The 15,953-nt window shown below is 35.0% G+C and overlaps 2 protein-coding genes across 2 annotated transcripts; both read right to left on the reverse strand.

Moving 5' to 3' along the window:
• Window positions 1-277: 277 nt before the first annotated feature.
• si:dkey-12e7.4 (uncharacterized protein LOC558132 homolog) lies at window positions 278-3,608 on the reverse strand. Its single transcript, XM_067390383.1, has 6 exons — window positions 3,282-3,608; window positions 2,925-2,976; window positions 2,292-2,479; window positions 2,053-2,211; window positions 1,042-1,152; window positions 278-940 (listed from the first exon to the last, which is right to left on the reverse strand). Exons 1-6 carry the CDS (start codon window positions 3,426-3,428, stop codon window positions 827-829), a joined length of 771 nt encoding a protein of 256 aa, XP_067246484.1. The 5' UTR covers window positions 3,429-3,608; the 3' UTR covers window positions 278-826.
• Window positions 3,609-3,682: 74 nt separating this feature from the next.
• Window positions 3,683-12,499, reverse strand: got2a (glutamic-oxaloacetic transaminase 2a, mitochondrial). The gene is made up of 10 exons (XM_067390380.1): window positions 12,315-12,499; window positions 10,342-10,498; window positions 10,018-10,146; window positions 9,867-9,926; window positions 8,699-8,860; window positions 8,151-8,255; window positions 7,777-7,927; window positions 5,208-5,373; window positions 4,972-5,122; window positions 3,683-4,880 (listed from the first exon to the last, which is right to left on the reverse strand). The coding sequence occupies exons 1-10, from the start codon at window positions 12,395-12,397 to the stop codon at window positions 4,758-4,760; spliced, it is 1,287 nt and encodes a 428-aa protein (XP_067246481.1). The 5' UTR covers window positions 12,398-12,499; the 3' UTR covers window positions 3,683-4,757.
• Between the last annotated feature and the right edge of the window lie 3,454 nt (window positions 12,500-15,953).

The raw sequence follows: 15,953 nt of genomic DNA on the forward strand, positions 1-15,953 counted from the left end.
AAGAGTCAGTGTTGTAGATGGGAGGACCTCCATTTGACGTTAAGAAAAAAATTATATGCATAGAAATGTCATCATCTACATGAAAAAATTGTAGATGATTAATTACTAAAATAAATCATGTACTATGTATTGAAATGTAGCTAAACATAAAGATAAGCTCTGAGCTGAAGTGTTTATTTACTTGAAAGGCTACATGTGTACATAAGAAAAGTTTCAAAAAGTAAATAAAAATATTCAAAATATGTTTCTGAATACAGCTTTATTCATACATGTGCAGTTTTATGATATAATATAAATGTTAAGAATTTTTTTTATTTAATGTCAATACAATATTTAATATGAAAAGCATTCTATGACACATTTTATGCGTTGCAAAACAATAAATAAATAAATATTAAATAGGGAGAAAGGTTGCTTTTTGTCCTTTTCCGAGGACTAAACACAAATACCCTGCTGTAATTCACAAATATGGTTTAAATTGTATGATTATTTATATATGATATGATAATTTATATGGTTTAATAGTAACATTCAGAATTGTCTGCTTGTAAATATGAATAAGTGGTGAAAAATTTGTTCATAATTTACCAGGCAAGATGTCATCATCATTTCAGTGCTTTTAATGCCAACTTGACAATAATTATTTAATCATGATCCACTCCAATTACTGTCACATCCACACCATCCAAAATATTAAAGTAACATTACATAAACAAGGAAGATAAAAATAACCCTGAACCAGAATGTAGATTATTAAATATATACATATATGCAGCAAAACGAAAACAAAGCTTGTATTGCTCGAATCTAAAAATCATCTGCAGAATCACCAGGGAAGCTCTTCACCAGTATAGTGAAGAAATGACCCATGATCCTTTTCAGTCAAACCACCAATCACAGATAATACAGAGGAAATGCTTTCTTCAGGGCTCAACGGTGCCTGTATAGAAAACAAATCAACAAACCACAAGAGTTTATCACATGTTTTACATATTTGTAACAATTTGGTTAGCACAATGACAGACAGCAGAGATAACTCACTTCAGGTCCACCCATATCAGTGCGTACCCAGCCTGGATGCAGAGCCATACACAGTATCCCATCTGCCTCTAGGTCCACTGCCAAGCATCTGGTGACCATGTTCAGTGCACTCTGATGCAAGGCAAATTCAACTCAGTATTTTAACCGATATGTTCACAGACATATTATTATATCCTTAAAAACATAAAATGGTGCTTCAACCATATTTAATCAAAATATCTTCCCTTCCCTTTTGAAAAGACTTCTCTTAACGGTGGGACAACGGGACAACCTGTCACCAGTGTTGCCAAGTCTGCAGTTTTCCCACGGAATTGGGCTACTTTTAAGTTGTTGCCATGGGTAAAAACTTTTCTGTGGGTTGATTTTCACCCCCGTTCATAATTTCAGCGCTACAACACCCCCAAAACACCCCCCAGATGTACAAATTCAGTGGAGAATTCGGCCAACTGAATCGCATTGAACTATTTTTGGGCTACTTTTGATGCAAAGACCTGGCAACCCTACCTGTCACTCACATGACATTGCAGCAATCCAGTCAATTCCCAATGAAAAAAATCAAGTCTCGCCCCACATTTTTTCTTGTTTGAGAAGTTGTTGTTGTGCCGAATTTCGACTCCCTGCTAGATTATTACCCCCTAGTATTGGTAGGTTTAGGAGTAGGTGTGGGGGAGGGGTTAGGATTATTGGTGGGGATAGGATTAGGCAATCAGGTCGTGACTTCAACGAGGGGGTAATAATTTGTCAGCGGGTTGAAATTCGGCACAACACCGTCTCACTCAGATAAAGGTCACAATAAAGGGAAGTACAGACTATCGCAACTTTTGTTTCATGCTGACTTTAAAACTTTTACCTTGGTGTTTAGCTCCTGCCACCCATTTTTTCTTGTTTGAAAAGCCATTTCACTCAGATATACATCACAATACACAGAAATAAAGATTACCGCAACTTTTATTTTATGCCGACTTTAAAACTTTTACCTTGGCTTTGAGCTCCAGAAACAATATGACAAACCTTTGATATTCTGTAGGGGTACCATTTGAAACTGTCGGAACGATCACCCCAGTAAAGCTCAATTGAACCCAGCAGTGATGTCATATTGATGACTGCTGCTCTGTGGATGCCCATCCCTGTTCCCTTTGCAGCTGCTCGCTTCAGCAGTGGAAGCATGGCCTGCATGACAAGTGCAATCAGTAGGTTAGATATTTGTAATGTGCATATATTGCGTCTAGACTTAATCAGAGAAATGAAACCTTGGTGATCATCAACGGTGCAACAGAGTTGGTATGGAAGTTTTCCAACATCTTGTCTGCAGTGACTGTCTCTAGGTTTGCTACAACATTAATTCCAGCATTGTTGATGAGACAGTTGAGACCCTCCTCTTGAACTAGCTGTTCCACCTCAGATGCAGCTCTTTCTATACTCTCTTGACTGATGACATCTAGTAACAGAGATGTTCAGGGTTAACACAACAGTCAGGTAAACAAAGTCTAATTTTTAAATACAATTTCTTCTAGATCAGTGGTTCATAACTGGTGTCACCACCCAAAATGGGTTGCAAGTTCTTTTTGGTAGTTTTTCCTCCACAGCAGGGAGAAAAACTAAGCAAAATGCAGATAAAGATAAGATAAATAAAAAGACCTTCTCCCAGCGACATTAAATGGTTCAAGTCAAGCACTTTCGCTGTTTATGCATTTTAAAAAGTGTCAATTTCATGGTAGTTAATATTAATATTAACACTTTCATCCTCTGAGGGATTTTTTTTGCACAATAATATTGTGTTGTGTTAGGTCGCCACCTAATGTTCAATGCAAAATCTGGGTCATGAAGCAAAATCAACTGAGAAGCACTGTTCTAGTCTAGAAAACTGCTTTTAATATACTTACCTAATTTAATAATGTGTATGTTTTGATGCTCTTCTGCCAACCTTTGCAATTCCTATAAAGCAAATAGGTCTCAAAATATTTTACTGTTTTTAGGACCTCATTTTAAACTACATAAAATGTATGTACTTTTAAAACATTATCACACTAAAAAGCTAATAAAAATAGACACTTTCCTTTATACATCTATGACTTTTAACCTAAAATGTTAATGCTGAAGTATGTTATTTGTACTTGTCAGCTGCGCTTGTGCACATTTCAATGCAGCTAACAAGATGACTGTAATTGATCTGGGGCTTGTTTCTAATGTTTGTATATTAGGCCTAATGCAAATACTACACAGTCTGCTCACGACTTTACCTTGGCTCCATCTGGATTCCGAGCAGTAGCGATAATCTTCCCGGGAGAAAAGCCTCCCGTTACTAGACTCTCAACTATCTGCAGCCCGAGGCCTCGACTGGCTCCGGTGACCATTAAGTTTGAACAATTTTTAAATGCCTGACTCATATTGTCACTTTATTCGAGAACACGAGTTAAATTTTCTGTCCCGACAAGTTAGATGACAGCTTGACGACAGAATTGTCTATAGTCACGTGATCCGGGAATCAGCTGTCTCCACGCGTCACCACCGCCTACAGTTCCCGTATCTCCGCTTCGTCATATTGATTTATTTAAAGTAACTTTATTATAAAACATGATCATATGACCCAAACACAAGCATCACGAAAAAATCAAACACGTGAGTTTTCGTTGAGCTAACCTTTATTCATTTGTTATTGTTCATACAGTATCACTCGTGACATTTCATTTTGATTCATATTCTGGAGAACTTTGGACAATTTAATTTAGGAACTCAATAATCAGTTATACAAATTATATATATATATATATATATATATATATATATATATATATATATATATATATATATATATATATATATTTTAACAGTTTTTCAAAACAGAATTATCCTCACAAACTACATGTTCACATAATCAACACCCACACACAGGAATAAACACACAAAGCTTTTCTTAAAGCATCATTAACCACTGAAATATCAGTTACAATATGTGTTCAAGTTGGTTTTTATTATAAAATGGATCGATTAATTCGATTTTGCCCACAGATGCACTGACAATTTTTTAACCTTTGACGAATCAGATTCAGTTTAATGGCGAGAAAATTAGTGTGAACACCAAATGATTTATGAAATGATTTATGTGTGACATCTGGGACAACTACACAGATAAATTTATAATAAATTACGCTAGAACACATGTAGTGCATACACTATGGGCAATCTTTCATCACTAGTAGAGCGCTGACATTGCAGATTACAATAACTCGGTACAGAAAAGTGCCTTATCTTCATAAACATGTCTAAGAAGAACATGTTACTGCTCAAGAAGACCTTTGATGCCGAATCATCAGTTTGATAAGTGTAATTACCACGATAAACAGTTACAGTCCTTAAGATTTTGCAATTAATGTCCAACCGTGAAATTTTGTTTCTTTCAGTGATTTCTCTAACTTTAAACATGTGTATATTATATGTTGTTAAATGATATATCAGCATATTTTGGACCATAAAAACATTCTTATCATGATTTTCTGTGTCAGAACTGATAAGTGATATCCTTTAAAGCTTGTTTTTATCATTCCGCCTTAATTTATTGAGGAGCTCACATTCATAGTCATGAATTAACATTTATATTGCCAAATCATTGCCAAATCTACATTAGTTCTATTTCATATCTGGTTCTAAAAGACAGACAGCAGAGGACTTTATATTATCTAAATTACTTTTTGCTTGCTCTCTGTCTGCTGTCAGCTTCACTTGGTGACAGCGTGGATGGCGTGGGCTAGATATCCCACGTTTGCCGACGTCACACCAGCCACGGAGATCCGGCCATCCTTTGTCATGTATATAGAGAATTCATTAATCAGACGCTCCACCTGACAAAAAGCCAGAAAGAAGACAAGCAGAGAAAAGCCAATGAGAAAAGGCTTATCAGAGATACACAGAATGCACTTTAACTTGACTTGCCTGCTCCGGTTTGAGTCCCGTGAAGCAGAACATTCCGATCTGGTCAGTGACATGCTGCCAGTTGTGAGTGGAGCCCTCCTTCTTAAGGTTAGAAACAAGCATCTCCCTCATCCTAATGATACGGGAGGCCATGCCTTTCACCTCCTCGAGCCTACCGGAAAAACAGTCAAGCCACTGTCTGTAGATCTCAGTTCTCATTGGCTGCGTTCATGACGGGGATTAATCTCAGGACTCACCATTCTTTGTAGAGTTCGGGTGTGTTGAGAATAGTGGAGGCGATACGAGCTCCGTTCATGGGTGGGTTGGAGTAGATGGGCCGAATGAGAATTTTCAGCTGGGATTCCACACGCTTCGCCTCTTCAGCATCCTTACACACCACCGTGAAGCCCCCTACACGCTCACCTGAAGATGCAGAGGTACAGAGCATTGACTTAAAAATAGACAAAATATTTTCCAGTTAAAGGGGACCTATTATGCTTCTTTCACAAGATGGTGTTCTGGTGTTCCCAGAATGTGTCTGTGAAGTTTCAGCTCAAAATACCTCAGATCATTTATTATAGCTTGTCAAATTTGCCCCTATTTGGGTGTGAGCGAAAACATGCTGTTTTTATGTGTATCCCTTTAAATGCAAATGAGCTGCTGCTCCCAAGCTGTTAAAGGGGGAGGAGCTTTAACAGCTCACACTTCAGTTGCTCAACAGCAACAAAGCTGGAGAATCTCACGCAGCCAAAATGGCGATTGTCAGTAACGGTGTTCAGCCTTACATAGTTCAAACCAGAGTCGACACTGATGGAGAGACTCAGGAAGAAGTTACAACTTTGGATAAATTTGTGTAGTTGCTGTGGAGTTGTCGACTTATCGCCTAGCATGTGTCGTCATGTTAATCTTTTGTGCAAATCCAGCATTGAATTGACCCTCGTTTGTGAAGCAGTCCGGCGTAAAATGATGGCATGGTAACTACACTCTACTACAACAACTCTCCCTTTGTTTTGTGTTCCTGAGGGCGGGGTTTATGTAAATTCTTGGGTTTGTGATGTCACCAATCCAGGAAGAAGCTCGTTATAGTCCCTACCAGCAGTTAGTTGTAGTTCTTAAAATGCGATTTCTGTAAAAGAAATCCCTTTGCATTGAACTTTGAGTGTCCTAACTTTGCAGCTCAAACAGCAACATTACACACTAACTAAAGTTAAAAATGTGAAATCATAATCAAGGACCACTTTAAAATATAGCAAAAATCCTTGAAACATGATTAATTTACTCAAGAATATATCTGTACAGAGTATTTTGTCTTACTATAGTGGGAGAATTTTTCACTTGTTTAAGGATAAATAAGTGACTAGATTACATTAACACTACTATTCAAAAGTTTGGGGTTAGTACGATTTTTTAAAAAGAATTTAATACTTTTATTCAGCAAGGATGCTTTAAAGGTGCCGTAGAACGTCTTTTTAAAAGATTTAATATAAGTCTAAGGTGTGCCCTGAATGTGTCTGTGAAGTTTCAGCTCAAAATACCCCATAGATTTTTTTTTAATTCATTTTTTTAACTGCCTATTTTGGGGCATCATTAACTATGCACCGATTCAGGCTGCGGCCCCTTTAAATCTCGTGCTCCCCGCCCACGGTGCTCGTGTCTGCCTTAAACAGCATAAACAAAGTTCACACAGCTAATATAACCCTCAAAATTGTTCTTTACAAAGTGTTCGTCATGCAGCATGTCTAATCACGTAAGTATGGTATTTATTTGGATGTTTACATTTGATTCTGAATGAGTTTGATAGTGCTCCGTGGCTAAAGCTAACATTACACACTGTTGGAGAGATTTATAAAGAATGAAGTTGTGTTTATGCATTTTACAGACTGCACGTGTTTAAAAAATGAAAATAACGAGTCTTGTCTCCATGAATACAGTAATAACGATGGTAACTTTAACCACATTTAACAGTACATTAGCAACATGCTAACGAAACATTTAGAAAGACAATTTACAAATATCACTAAAAATATCATGTAATCATGGATCATGTCAGTTATTATTGCTCCATCTGCCATTTTTCGCTATTGTTCTTGCTTGCTTACCTAGTCTGATGATTCAGCTGTGCACAGATCCAGACGTTTTGCCCTTGTGTAAATGTCTTGAACATGAGCTGGCATATGCAAATATTGGGGGCGTACATATTAATGATCCCGACTGTTACATAACAGTCGGTGTTATGTTGAGATTCGCCTGTTCGTCGGAGGTCTTTTAAACAAATGAGATTTACATAAGAAGGAGGAAACAATGGAGTTTGAGACTCACTGTATGTCATTTCCATGTACTGAACTCTTGTTATTTAACTATGCCAAGATATGTTCAATTTTTAATTCTAGGGCACCTTTAAATTGATCAAAAGTGACAGGAAAGGCATTTATATGTCAGCTTTTTTTGTTCTTTTGAACTTTTTTTGTTTGTTTGAATGGTTTCCACAAAAAAGCAGCAAAACTGTATTTATCATTGATAATAAATGTTTCTTGAGCAGCATATAAGAATGATTTATGAAGGATCATGTGGCACTGAAGACTGGAGTAATGCTGCTGAAAATTCAGCTTTCCATCACAGACATGAACAACATTTTAAAGTGTATAGAAAAAAAATCTTAAATTGTAATAATATTGCACATTATTACTGTTTTTAATGTATTTTTGATCAAATAAATGCAGCCTTAGTGAGAAGAAGATACTTTTGAATGGGGCTATTTAGGGACTTACTTACTTTTATATAAGTGTAATACAAGTCATTTGTTTTAACAATATATTTGATGCTCACCATACAGGCCCATGTTCTTTGCAAAAGACTGGGACAGAAGAATGTTGTGCCCCTGCTCAATGAAATAACGCACAGCCCAAGCGTCACGATCGATGTCGCCACTGGCAAATCCCTGGTAAGCCATGTCAAAGAACACCAGAAGGTTTCTTTTCTGTTGAAATGAGAGTGAAGAATCTTATTATCACTGAAATAGTCATTCGTTTGAGACTGAGGACAGTCATTCTTTTATCGGTCCAAATCGTCAAACACAAAGATAAGGCACGGACAAAATAATGTATAAGGCTTTCCAACTTTATCTCTCGTTCACTTCAGTAAGTAGCTTTTCTGCAGGTCAGCTTGATTTTGGACTTTAATTTAATGCCAAAACCAGTTACCTTGATCAGAGCAGCCATCTCTTTCCACTGTTCGGGCCTTGGGTCCACTCCTGTGGGATTATGAGCGCACGCATGCAGAACAATCACACTCTTCTCAGGGATTTTCTGAAAGAGAAATAAATACATAAATCTGATTTCATTTGTGGGAAAAAATTTTTTCATTTTTTTCCCCCAACACTTCATTTACAGAAATTCACCTCATATTACAACATATTGCAGAATTTCAAAATAAATTGATTCCCTTTTAAAGTGATAGTTCACCCAAAAATGAATTTCCTGTATGAATTCATCCATAAACTGTATGGTTACCCATATTCTTCAAAATATCTTGTTTTGTGTTCAGCAGAAGAAAGAAATTCATACAGGTTTGGAACAACTTGATGACAGTAAATGATGACAGAATTTTCATTTTAAGGTGAACTATCCCTTTAATACCCAACCTTGCAGAGAAAAGGGGGATGAGAAGAAAAAAAGAAAGCTAAAAATGCAACAAATGTACAATGCTTGCTTATTCCCAATAAAGTACAAGATATAAAAAAATGTCTTACTGAAATATCATCCAAGGCTCCTTTAAGGTCAAAGCCAATGGTTTTAGGGTCATAGTAGGCATAAGCCTTTAGCTGCATGCCCGCATCTCTGAAGATAGGGGTGTGGTTTCCCCAGGAGGGTTTAGGCAGGTACACGTCCCGGGACGCATTATGGAATCGCGCCTAGCCAAGAAGAAGTTATGTGAGTACTTGTGGTGAAGCACATTTAATTATTTGAACTCTCTTTACAACCAATAACCAGACATAAAAAGAGTCAACAGTGACTGCTTTTTCAGTATTCTTGGTTCTGGAAGCATTATTCCCAATCACACAAAAACCAAAGCAATCATGCCTAACACCACATTAAAACTTAAATTTAGAGCAAAAAATGAACAACTCATCCCATGAATAATTAGGAATGAGAAAAATAAATCAAAAACATATATTAGAAATGCATCATTTCATGTATGATATAGATCAAAATGACAGCAAATTAATTAAAAGAAAAATCCTGAACAAAATGCATCACGTTTTTCACAAAAATATTAAAACAGCACAACTGTTTTCAACTGTTGTAATAATGATAATAATAGTTTCCTGAGCAGCAAATCAGCATATTAGAAGGATTTCTGAAGGATCATGTGACACTGAAAACTGGAGTAATGATGCTGAAAATTCAGCTTTCCATCACAGACATGAACTACATTTTAAAGTGTATAGAATAGGAACATTTTTTTTAATATATTGTAATAATGTTTCACAATATTACTGTTTTTACTGTATTTTTGATCAAATACATACAGCCTTGGTGAGCAGAAGAGACTTTCAAAAACATGGAAAATTCTTACCAACCCCATACATTTGAATGATAGTGTAAAATTATAGAATAAAAACAATATATTAAAAGGTTTATTGCAAAATATCCAAGTTGTTTGACAATGTATGGATAGTGACTCGAATTACATCATTTGGAATGCTTCCTGGTAGTAAAAATTGGAGTGGCAATTAAATAAAATATTATTTTAAAAAAAATCATACTTAGTAATTGCTTGTAAAGGTTTATATTCATACAAAGGAATAGTATGGTTTACTTCCATAACACTCTATAACACTCATGTGCTCTATTACAGCCGAATATAAAACAAATACATTTTGAAATCCTTACAAACCACTAAGTTTAACTACATACCACAAAATTAGCACCAATGCGTAGAGATCCAGTTCCAGAGATAGTCTGGACAGTGATGCTCTGCGTGTAAAGAGAACTGGGAATTAATCACATGTAATAATTGAATAAGTAAAAGACTTCCTTTTAAAATGCATTGCTTTGAAGTACTTACTCTTCCGCTCTTTAAGACCTCATTATCAGGTCCAAGAGCCAGCTGAGCACAGGCCTTTGAAAAGTCTGCCAATCCTACAATAGGAAGGTACTCTTTATCCAACTTCTTAGCAGCAATCTGGGCCTCAGCCTGACAATACCAAAAACCTGTCATTTGTTTTGTGCAGGGATTAGAATATTAAAACTTCATTTGGCTGATTGGAAATGGATAGCATTATGGACAATTGCCGTTTTAAATGTACATCAGCTATACAACAAAAAGCGTTTTAGAAGGATAGCATATCATAATTCAAGTCAAATTGTTACGTTATAATGAAGAGGGCACCTTTCGGACACAGTTGAGGACAAATGGCTTGCCCTGATCATCTCTATAAGCTCCTACTCCGAGGTTCATCTTTTTGGGGTTAGTGTCACGTTTGAACGCCTCTGTGACACCCAGGATGGGATCAGGGGGTCCCATCTGTACCTCAGTCCACCATGAGCTGTGAAAAAAAAAGAATACTTTTAGGTTAAATGTTGAGTGCAAGTATGCTGCTCCAGTCAAATTGTTATGACTGTGTGCATTGTGGAAAATTGATATTAATAGCTAAATGTTATTGGTGTCATTCTTGCACAAGCTTTTGGAAGTAAACTCTAATAGCTTTGAACCCCAAAGAATTGAAATTCAAACATCCCTAATAATTAAATTCAGACTACTTTCTATTTTCACTAAAACTAAAACTACTTTGCATATACATTAGGGGAAAAAATATACCATTCTTTGGACGTCTCGTTAAAAATTCTCCATGCTGGATAAGTTCATATGGTGATTATCATAACAGAGCTTTTGTTCTTGTTAAGCTGGAATGAAGTCATTAACAGCTTTAACTACACTGCTAAACTGCACTAATGAGACTTAATGTATGAACGCTTACAGTAGAGAACTCCAAGTTTAATCACATTGCATGGCTGTATTTGTTCTGATGGATACTTTGAACAGTTTCAGAATGGCCATGTCATTCTAAATAAAGATTCTGTTAGCTTGCACAGTAGGTCATCTCTGTAATTACCAGTGTAAAATGGAAGTATAATTCCAGTCTAAACCCCACCCACATAAAGTGAGGTAATCCAATGAAAAGAGGTGTACAACACCCCACCCTCTGCATCAGAACCAATCATGTGTCACACTGACATACTGCCCATTTCAACCCAGCTCTAAATGTCAATCACCTTGTACCAATCAAAAATGTACTATGTGCACATTTGCTGTACTGTAAGCATTTGAGTTTAAGACATACTGCTACATTTTGATCCTCAATAACAAGCAAAACCCTAAATGTAAAACATTAATTAAAGACATTATTGTAATGTTTAAGGGATATGAGGAGTTTTATGTAGATGCTTCCCTGTCTCTGTCTGAGTACGAACTGTGGTGATTGGCCCAATTTGAGGAAGTAGGCATATGTTCTTTTTATGTTCCAACTCAAGTTACAGATAATTTATATAATATATAATTAAGTAAACCCAAAAATGACAATTAACAACAACAACAAAAAAAAGTTAAAAAGCATAATAAACATGAATAAACAAGTAAATAAAATAAGCAGATGAATGAATGGTGAATAAATGAATGAAATTATGAATTGTCCTAGCAGAAAAATAAATAAAAGATAAAGTTAAAGAGCAAAATATAAAACAAGTAGCTAAAATAAACAACATTTAGTAAAAAGTAATAATAATAATAAAAAAAAACCGTTTTTGAATAAAAAAAAGTTATAAATACAAAAAAGTACTGTGGCTATGTAACTTAAAACTTTAACAGAAACAGCAGTAAAAGAAAATAACTTTTAATAAGGAGCCTGTTTTGTTCATCTCACACTATTAATGTTATAATACCATAAAACAGAGAGAAAAATATATAAACAACCTTGGATCAGAAAGTAGCAAGCTAGGCCTTGTTGAACCTGATATATCACTAATGTCATTATGAAAACTTTTCGCCTGTGCTGATCTTATTATCTCTGATCGATTATCAAAGCCCTATTAGTGATGTATAACTTCTGACATTATTGACAGCCGTCATATGCTATTAAAATGTCATGTTGAAAGACAAATTAAAACACTCGTTAAACATCAAAAGCATTAATATATTAATAACTATGTTGAATTATAAGCACAAGGTTAATGTCTCAGGTGTTACAGTAAGTGGCATACTGTAACTTTCAGTGGAGTTGCACTAGTGCTCAGTCCGCTAACTCGCTAGCACAAGCTAACTTGTCAACAGAGTGTTTGCACAAGAAAAATAAAGCCTCAAATTACCTTGCACGGAGCTGTAAGACTGCTAAAACAGGGACCTGAGCCCCGACACTAGTCAAAATCTTGCTGGATTTTAGCAGGGCCATTGCTGGAAGAGTAGATGACTTGGTGGAAGACAAACGCACACTGGCTGGGTACTTGAACTTGTGTGCTGCATGCGTTGATTATAGCGCCTCCAAGGACATTGCATTGCATAGCTGCTGGAGACAAGAGGTAGTACAATATATGGGACTGAGACGAAGAACTGGTCTAATGAGGTTCATACTAGATTGAAGTGTTGGGTTGTTAGTTCTCAGTAACTAAAGGCCTGTTTGGTTGGATTTGTTCTTGAGGTATTATAAAACGCAAATTGAACATCTTGTTCAGAAGTGATTATTTTGAAGTATTTACCTAAATGTTACTTACTTATGTCTTGCTATAGTCAGTGTTGGGGGTAATGCATTACAAGTAACGCGAGTTATGTAATCAGATTACTTTTTTCAAGTACTGATTGTGAGCATGCATACTTGCTCAAAAACAGATTCAGTATGCCTCAACATGAAAGAAAAAAAAAACAGTGAAATACAAGCTATTAAGCAAACCTGCAATAATTAAAATGTCAAATATATAATTGGATTAATTTCACTTTATTATTAACAAATGTTTTTGCTGTTGACATTTGATGATTGAATTCAACTATACTAACGAGCAAACATGACTTTTGTTAAACATCACATTTGTGTTTCATTTTTTGTTTTTATTGCTAAAGTAAGAGTGTTGTCACTTTTGGTGTTAAGAATTATTTTTTTTGTTTTTTGGTTATTAAAAAAACAAACAACCAAGTCCAGTGTTGGGGGTAACGCATTACAAGTAACACGAGTTACGTAATCAGATTACTTTTTCAAGTAACTAGTAAAGTAAGTTAGTAAGTTACTTTTTCAAAAAGGAAACATAAGTTAATTTGTTTTCTGTTTATAGACTGACACCTCTCCTGTCCCCATGTTGAGAGAAATTGGGAGTAAGGTTGCACTTTCTTAAGCCTGAGGCTTATTCATTTCACTTTTGGTGTGAAAGGATCTTTACATTTCCCAAAAATATAACTTTTATTTATTTATTTTTTGTTAAACAAGCAAGCCCAGCCCAGGTGAGAAAAGTAAGGCAAAAGTAACGCAATGCATTTACTTTCCATAAAAAGTAACTAAGTAACACAATTAGTTACTTTTTCAGGGAGTAATGCAATATTGTAACACATTACTTTTAAAAGTAACTTTCACCAACACTGAAAGTAACTAAGTAACGTAATTAGTTACTTTTTCAGGGAGTAATGCAATATTGTAACACATTACTTTTAAAAGTAACTTTCACCAACACTGAAAGTAACTGACATAATTAGTTACTTTTTAGGGAGTAATGCAATATTGTAACACATTAATTTTAAAAATAACTTTCCCCAAAACTAAAAGCAACTAAGTAACACAATTAGTTACTTTTTCAGGGAGTAACACAATATTGTAACACATTGCTTTTAAAAATAACTTTCACCAACACTGAAAGTAACTAAGTAATGTAATTAGTTACTTTTTCAGGGAGTAATGCAATATTGTAACACATTACTTTTCAAAAGTAACTTTCACCAACACTGAAAGTAACTAAGTAACGTAATGAGTTACTTTTTTAGGGAGTTACACAATATTGTAACACATTACTTTTAAAAGTAACTTTCACCAACACTGAAAGTAACTAAGTAATGTAATTAGTTACTTTTTCAGGGAGTAATGCAATATTGTAACACATTACTTTTCAAAAGTAACTTTCACCAACACTGAAAGTAACTAAGTAACGTAATGAGTTACTTTTTTAGGGAGTTACACAATATTGTAACACATTACTTTTAAAAGTAACTTTCACCAACACTGAAAGTAACTAAGTAACGTAATTAGTTACTTTTTCAGGGAGTAATGCAATATTGTAACACATTACTTTTCAAAAGTAACTTTCACCAACACTGAAAGTAACTAACATAATTAGTTACTTTTTTAGGGAGTAATGCAATATTGTAACACATTATTTTTAAAAGTAACTTTCCCCAAAACTAAAAGCAACTAAGTAATGTAATTAGTTACTTTTTTAGGGAGTAACACATATTGTAACACATTACTTTTAAAAATAACTTTCCCCAAAACTGAAAGTAACTAAGTAACGCAATTAGTTACTTTTTCAGGGAGTAACACAATATTGTAACACATTGCTTTTAAAAATAACTTTCACCAACACTGAAAGTAACTTAGTAACGTAATTAGTTACTTTTTTAGGGAGTAATGCAATATTGTAACACATTACTTTTAAAAATAACTTTCCCCAAAACTGAAAGTAACTAAGTAACGCAATTAGTTACTTTCTTCAGGGAGTAACACAATATTCTAACACATTATTTTAAAAATAACTGTCACCAACACTAAAATTAAGTAACACAATTATTTACATTTTAGGGAATAAGGCAATATTGTAATTGTGTTGCTTTTAAAAATAACTTTCTCCAACACTGGCTATAGTAATAAAAAATATTAAATGCCATCAATGAAATTATGACATTTTGATGTATAACTATGCCTGTATACTGTATCACTGTAACAATATTGCATCTCCAAGGTGCTTTTACACTGAATGTGAATAGTACCATATGACAATTACATGGTCAAATATATGTCCAAAAAATTGTTCAGTCTTCACAAGCTGTGTTGTTCTCAATTTTCCAGACAAATTACAAGCAATTTGAGATGTCCAACACTTGAATTGGAGTGAAGCAATATGTATATTGACATACTAGTGCAATTATAATAAGTGGCCACTTGGAGTCAGTGTTGCTCCACACATTGCAGCACTGTTGATCTCACTATTTAAAGAAGTGCTTATAGTATAAGGTTCACCTCCCTCTCTATAGGCTATAAAGGATATAAATGTGTCTATACTGCAACTCTAAGCAAATCATCTTCCTATAGTTTTGCAGTTTAATTTCATATGCTGTGAATACTGACATCACAATGTCTGACATCACAATTTAACTTTGCGATAATTGCCAGACATGCTTGTCATAATTTCAGTATTTTTGAGCACAAGTAAAGAATGAATCTGTGAGCCTTAATCCTTATGTATCTAACTAACATCATGACCATACAACATCCATTCAAGCGCATTTTTGCTTATCCTTTTTTAATCTTAGCAACCATCCCCCTTTTCCCTTTTATGCTTTCAATTTTCTATATGTGACTTATGAGGCTCACAATGAGCCTAAAGGACATTAAAGGCCTTTATAATTATATCAGCATACACTGAGTGGCAGAAAGCATTGGTGCTCAGTGGTAACATCCTCACCTGCCTTGCAGGAGATCCAGGGAAGATAAGCTGAGGCTGTTGTGTGTTTGTAGTTTGTAGTTGCTGTGAGCTATTAATGTTGGAGGCATAGCTTAGAAAATGGATTCCAAGCCCATGTATTCTCAGATGCTTGTTTGGTCACTGCTGTTAATATGATTTGTTGACTTTAATGAAAAATTGGTAGGAAAAGCATCTGCTAAATACATAAATGTCAAAAGAATTAGTTCCAATGATTTATCAAAGAAATGATAGGGGGATATTGCAGCAGTACAAAATGTTATGAACAATGGC

The sequence above is a fragment of the Chanodichthys erythropterus genome, chromosome 7, assembly GCF_024489055.1.
Source record: "Chanodichthys erythropterus isolate Z2021 chromosome 7, ASM2448905v1, whole genome shotgun sequence".
Classification (NCBI taxonomy): domain Eukaryota; kingdom Metazoa; phylum Chordata; class Actinopteri; order Cypriniformes; family Xenocyprididae; genus Chanodichthys; species Chanodichthys erythropterus.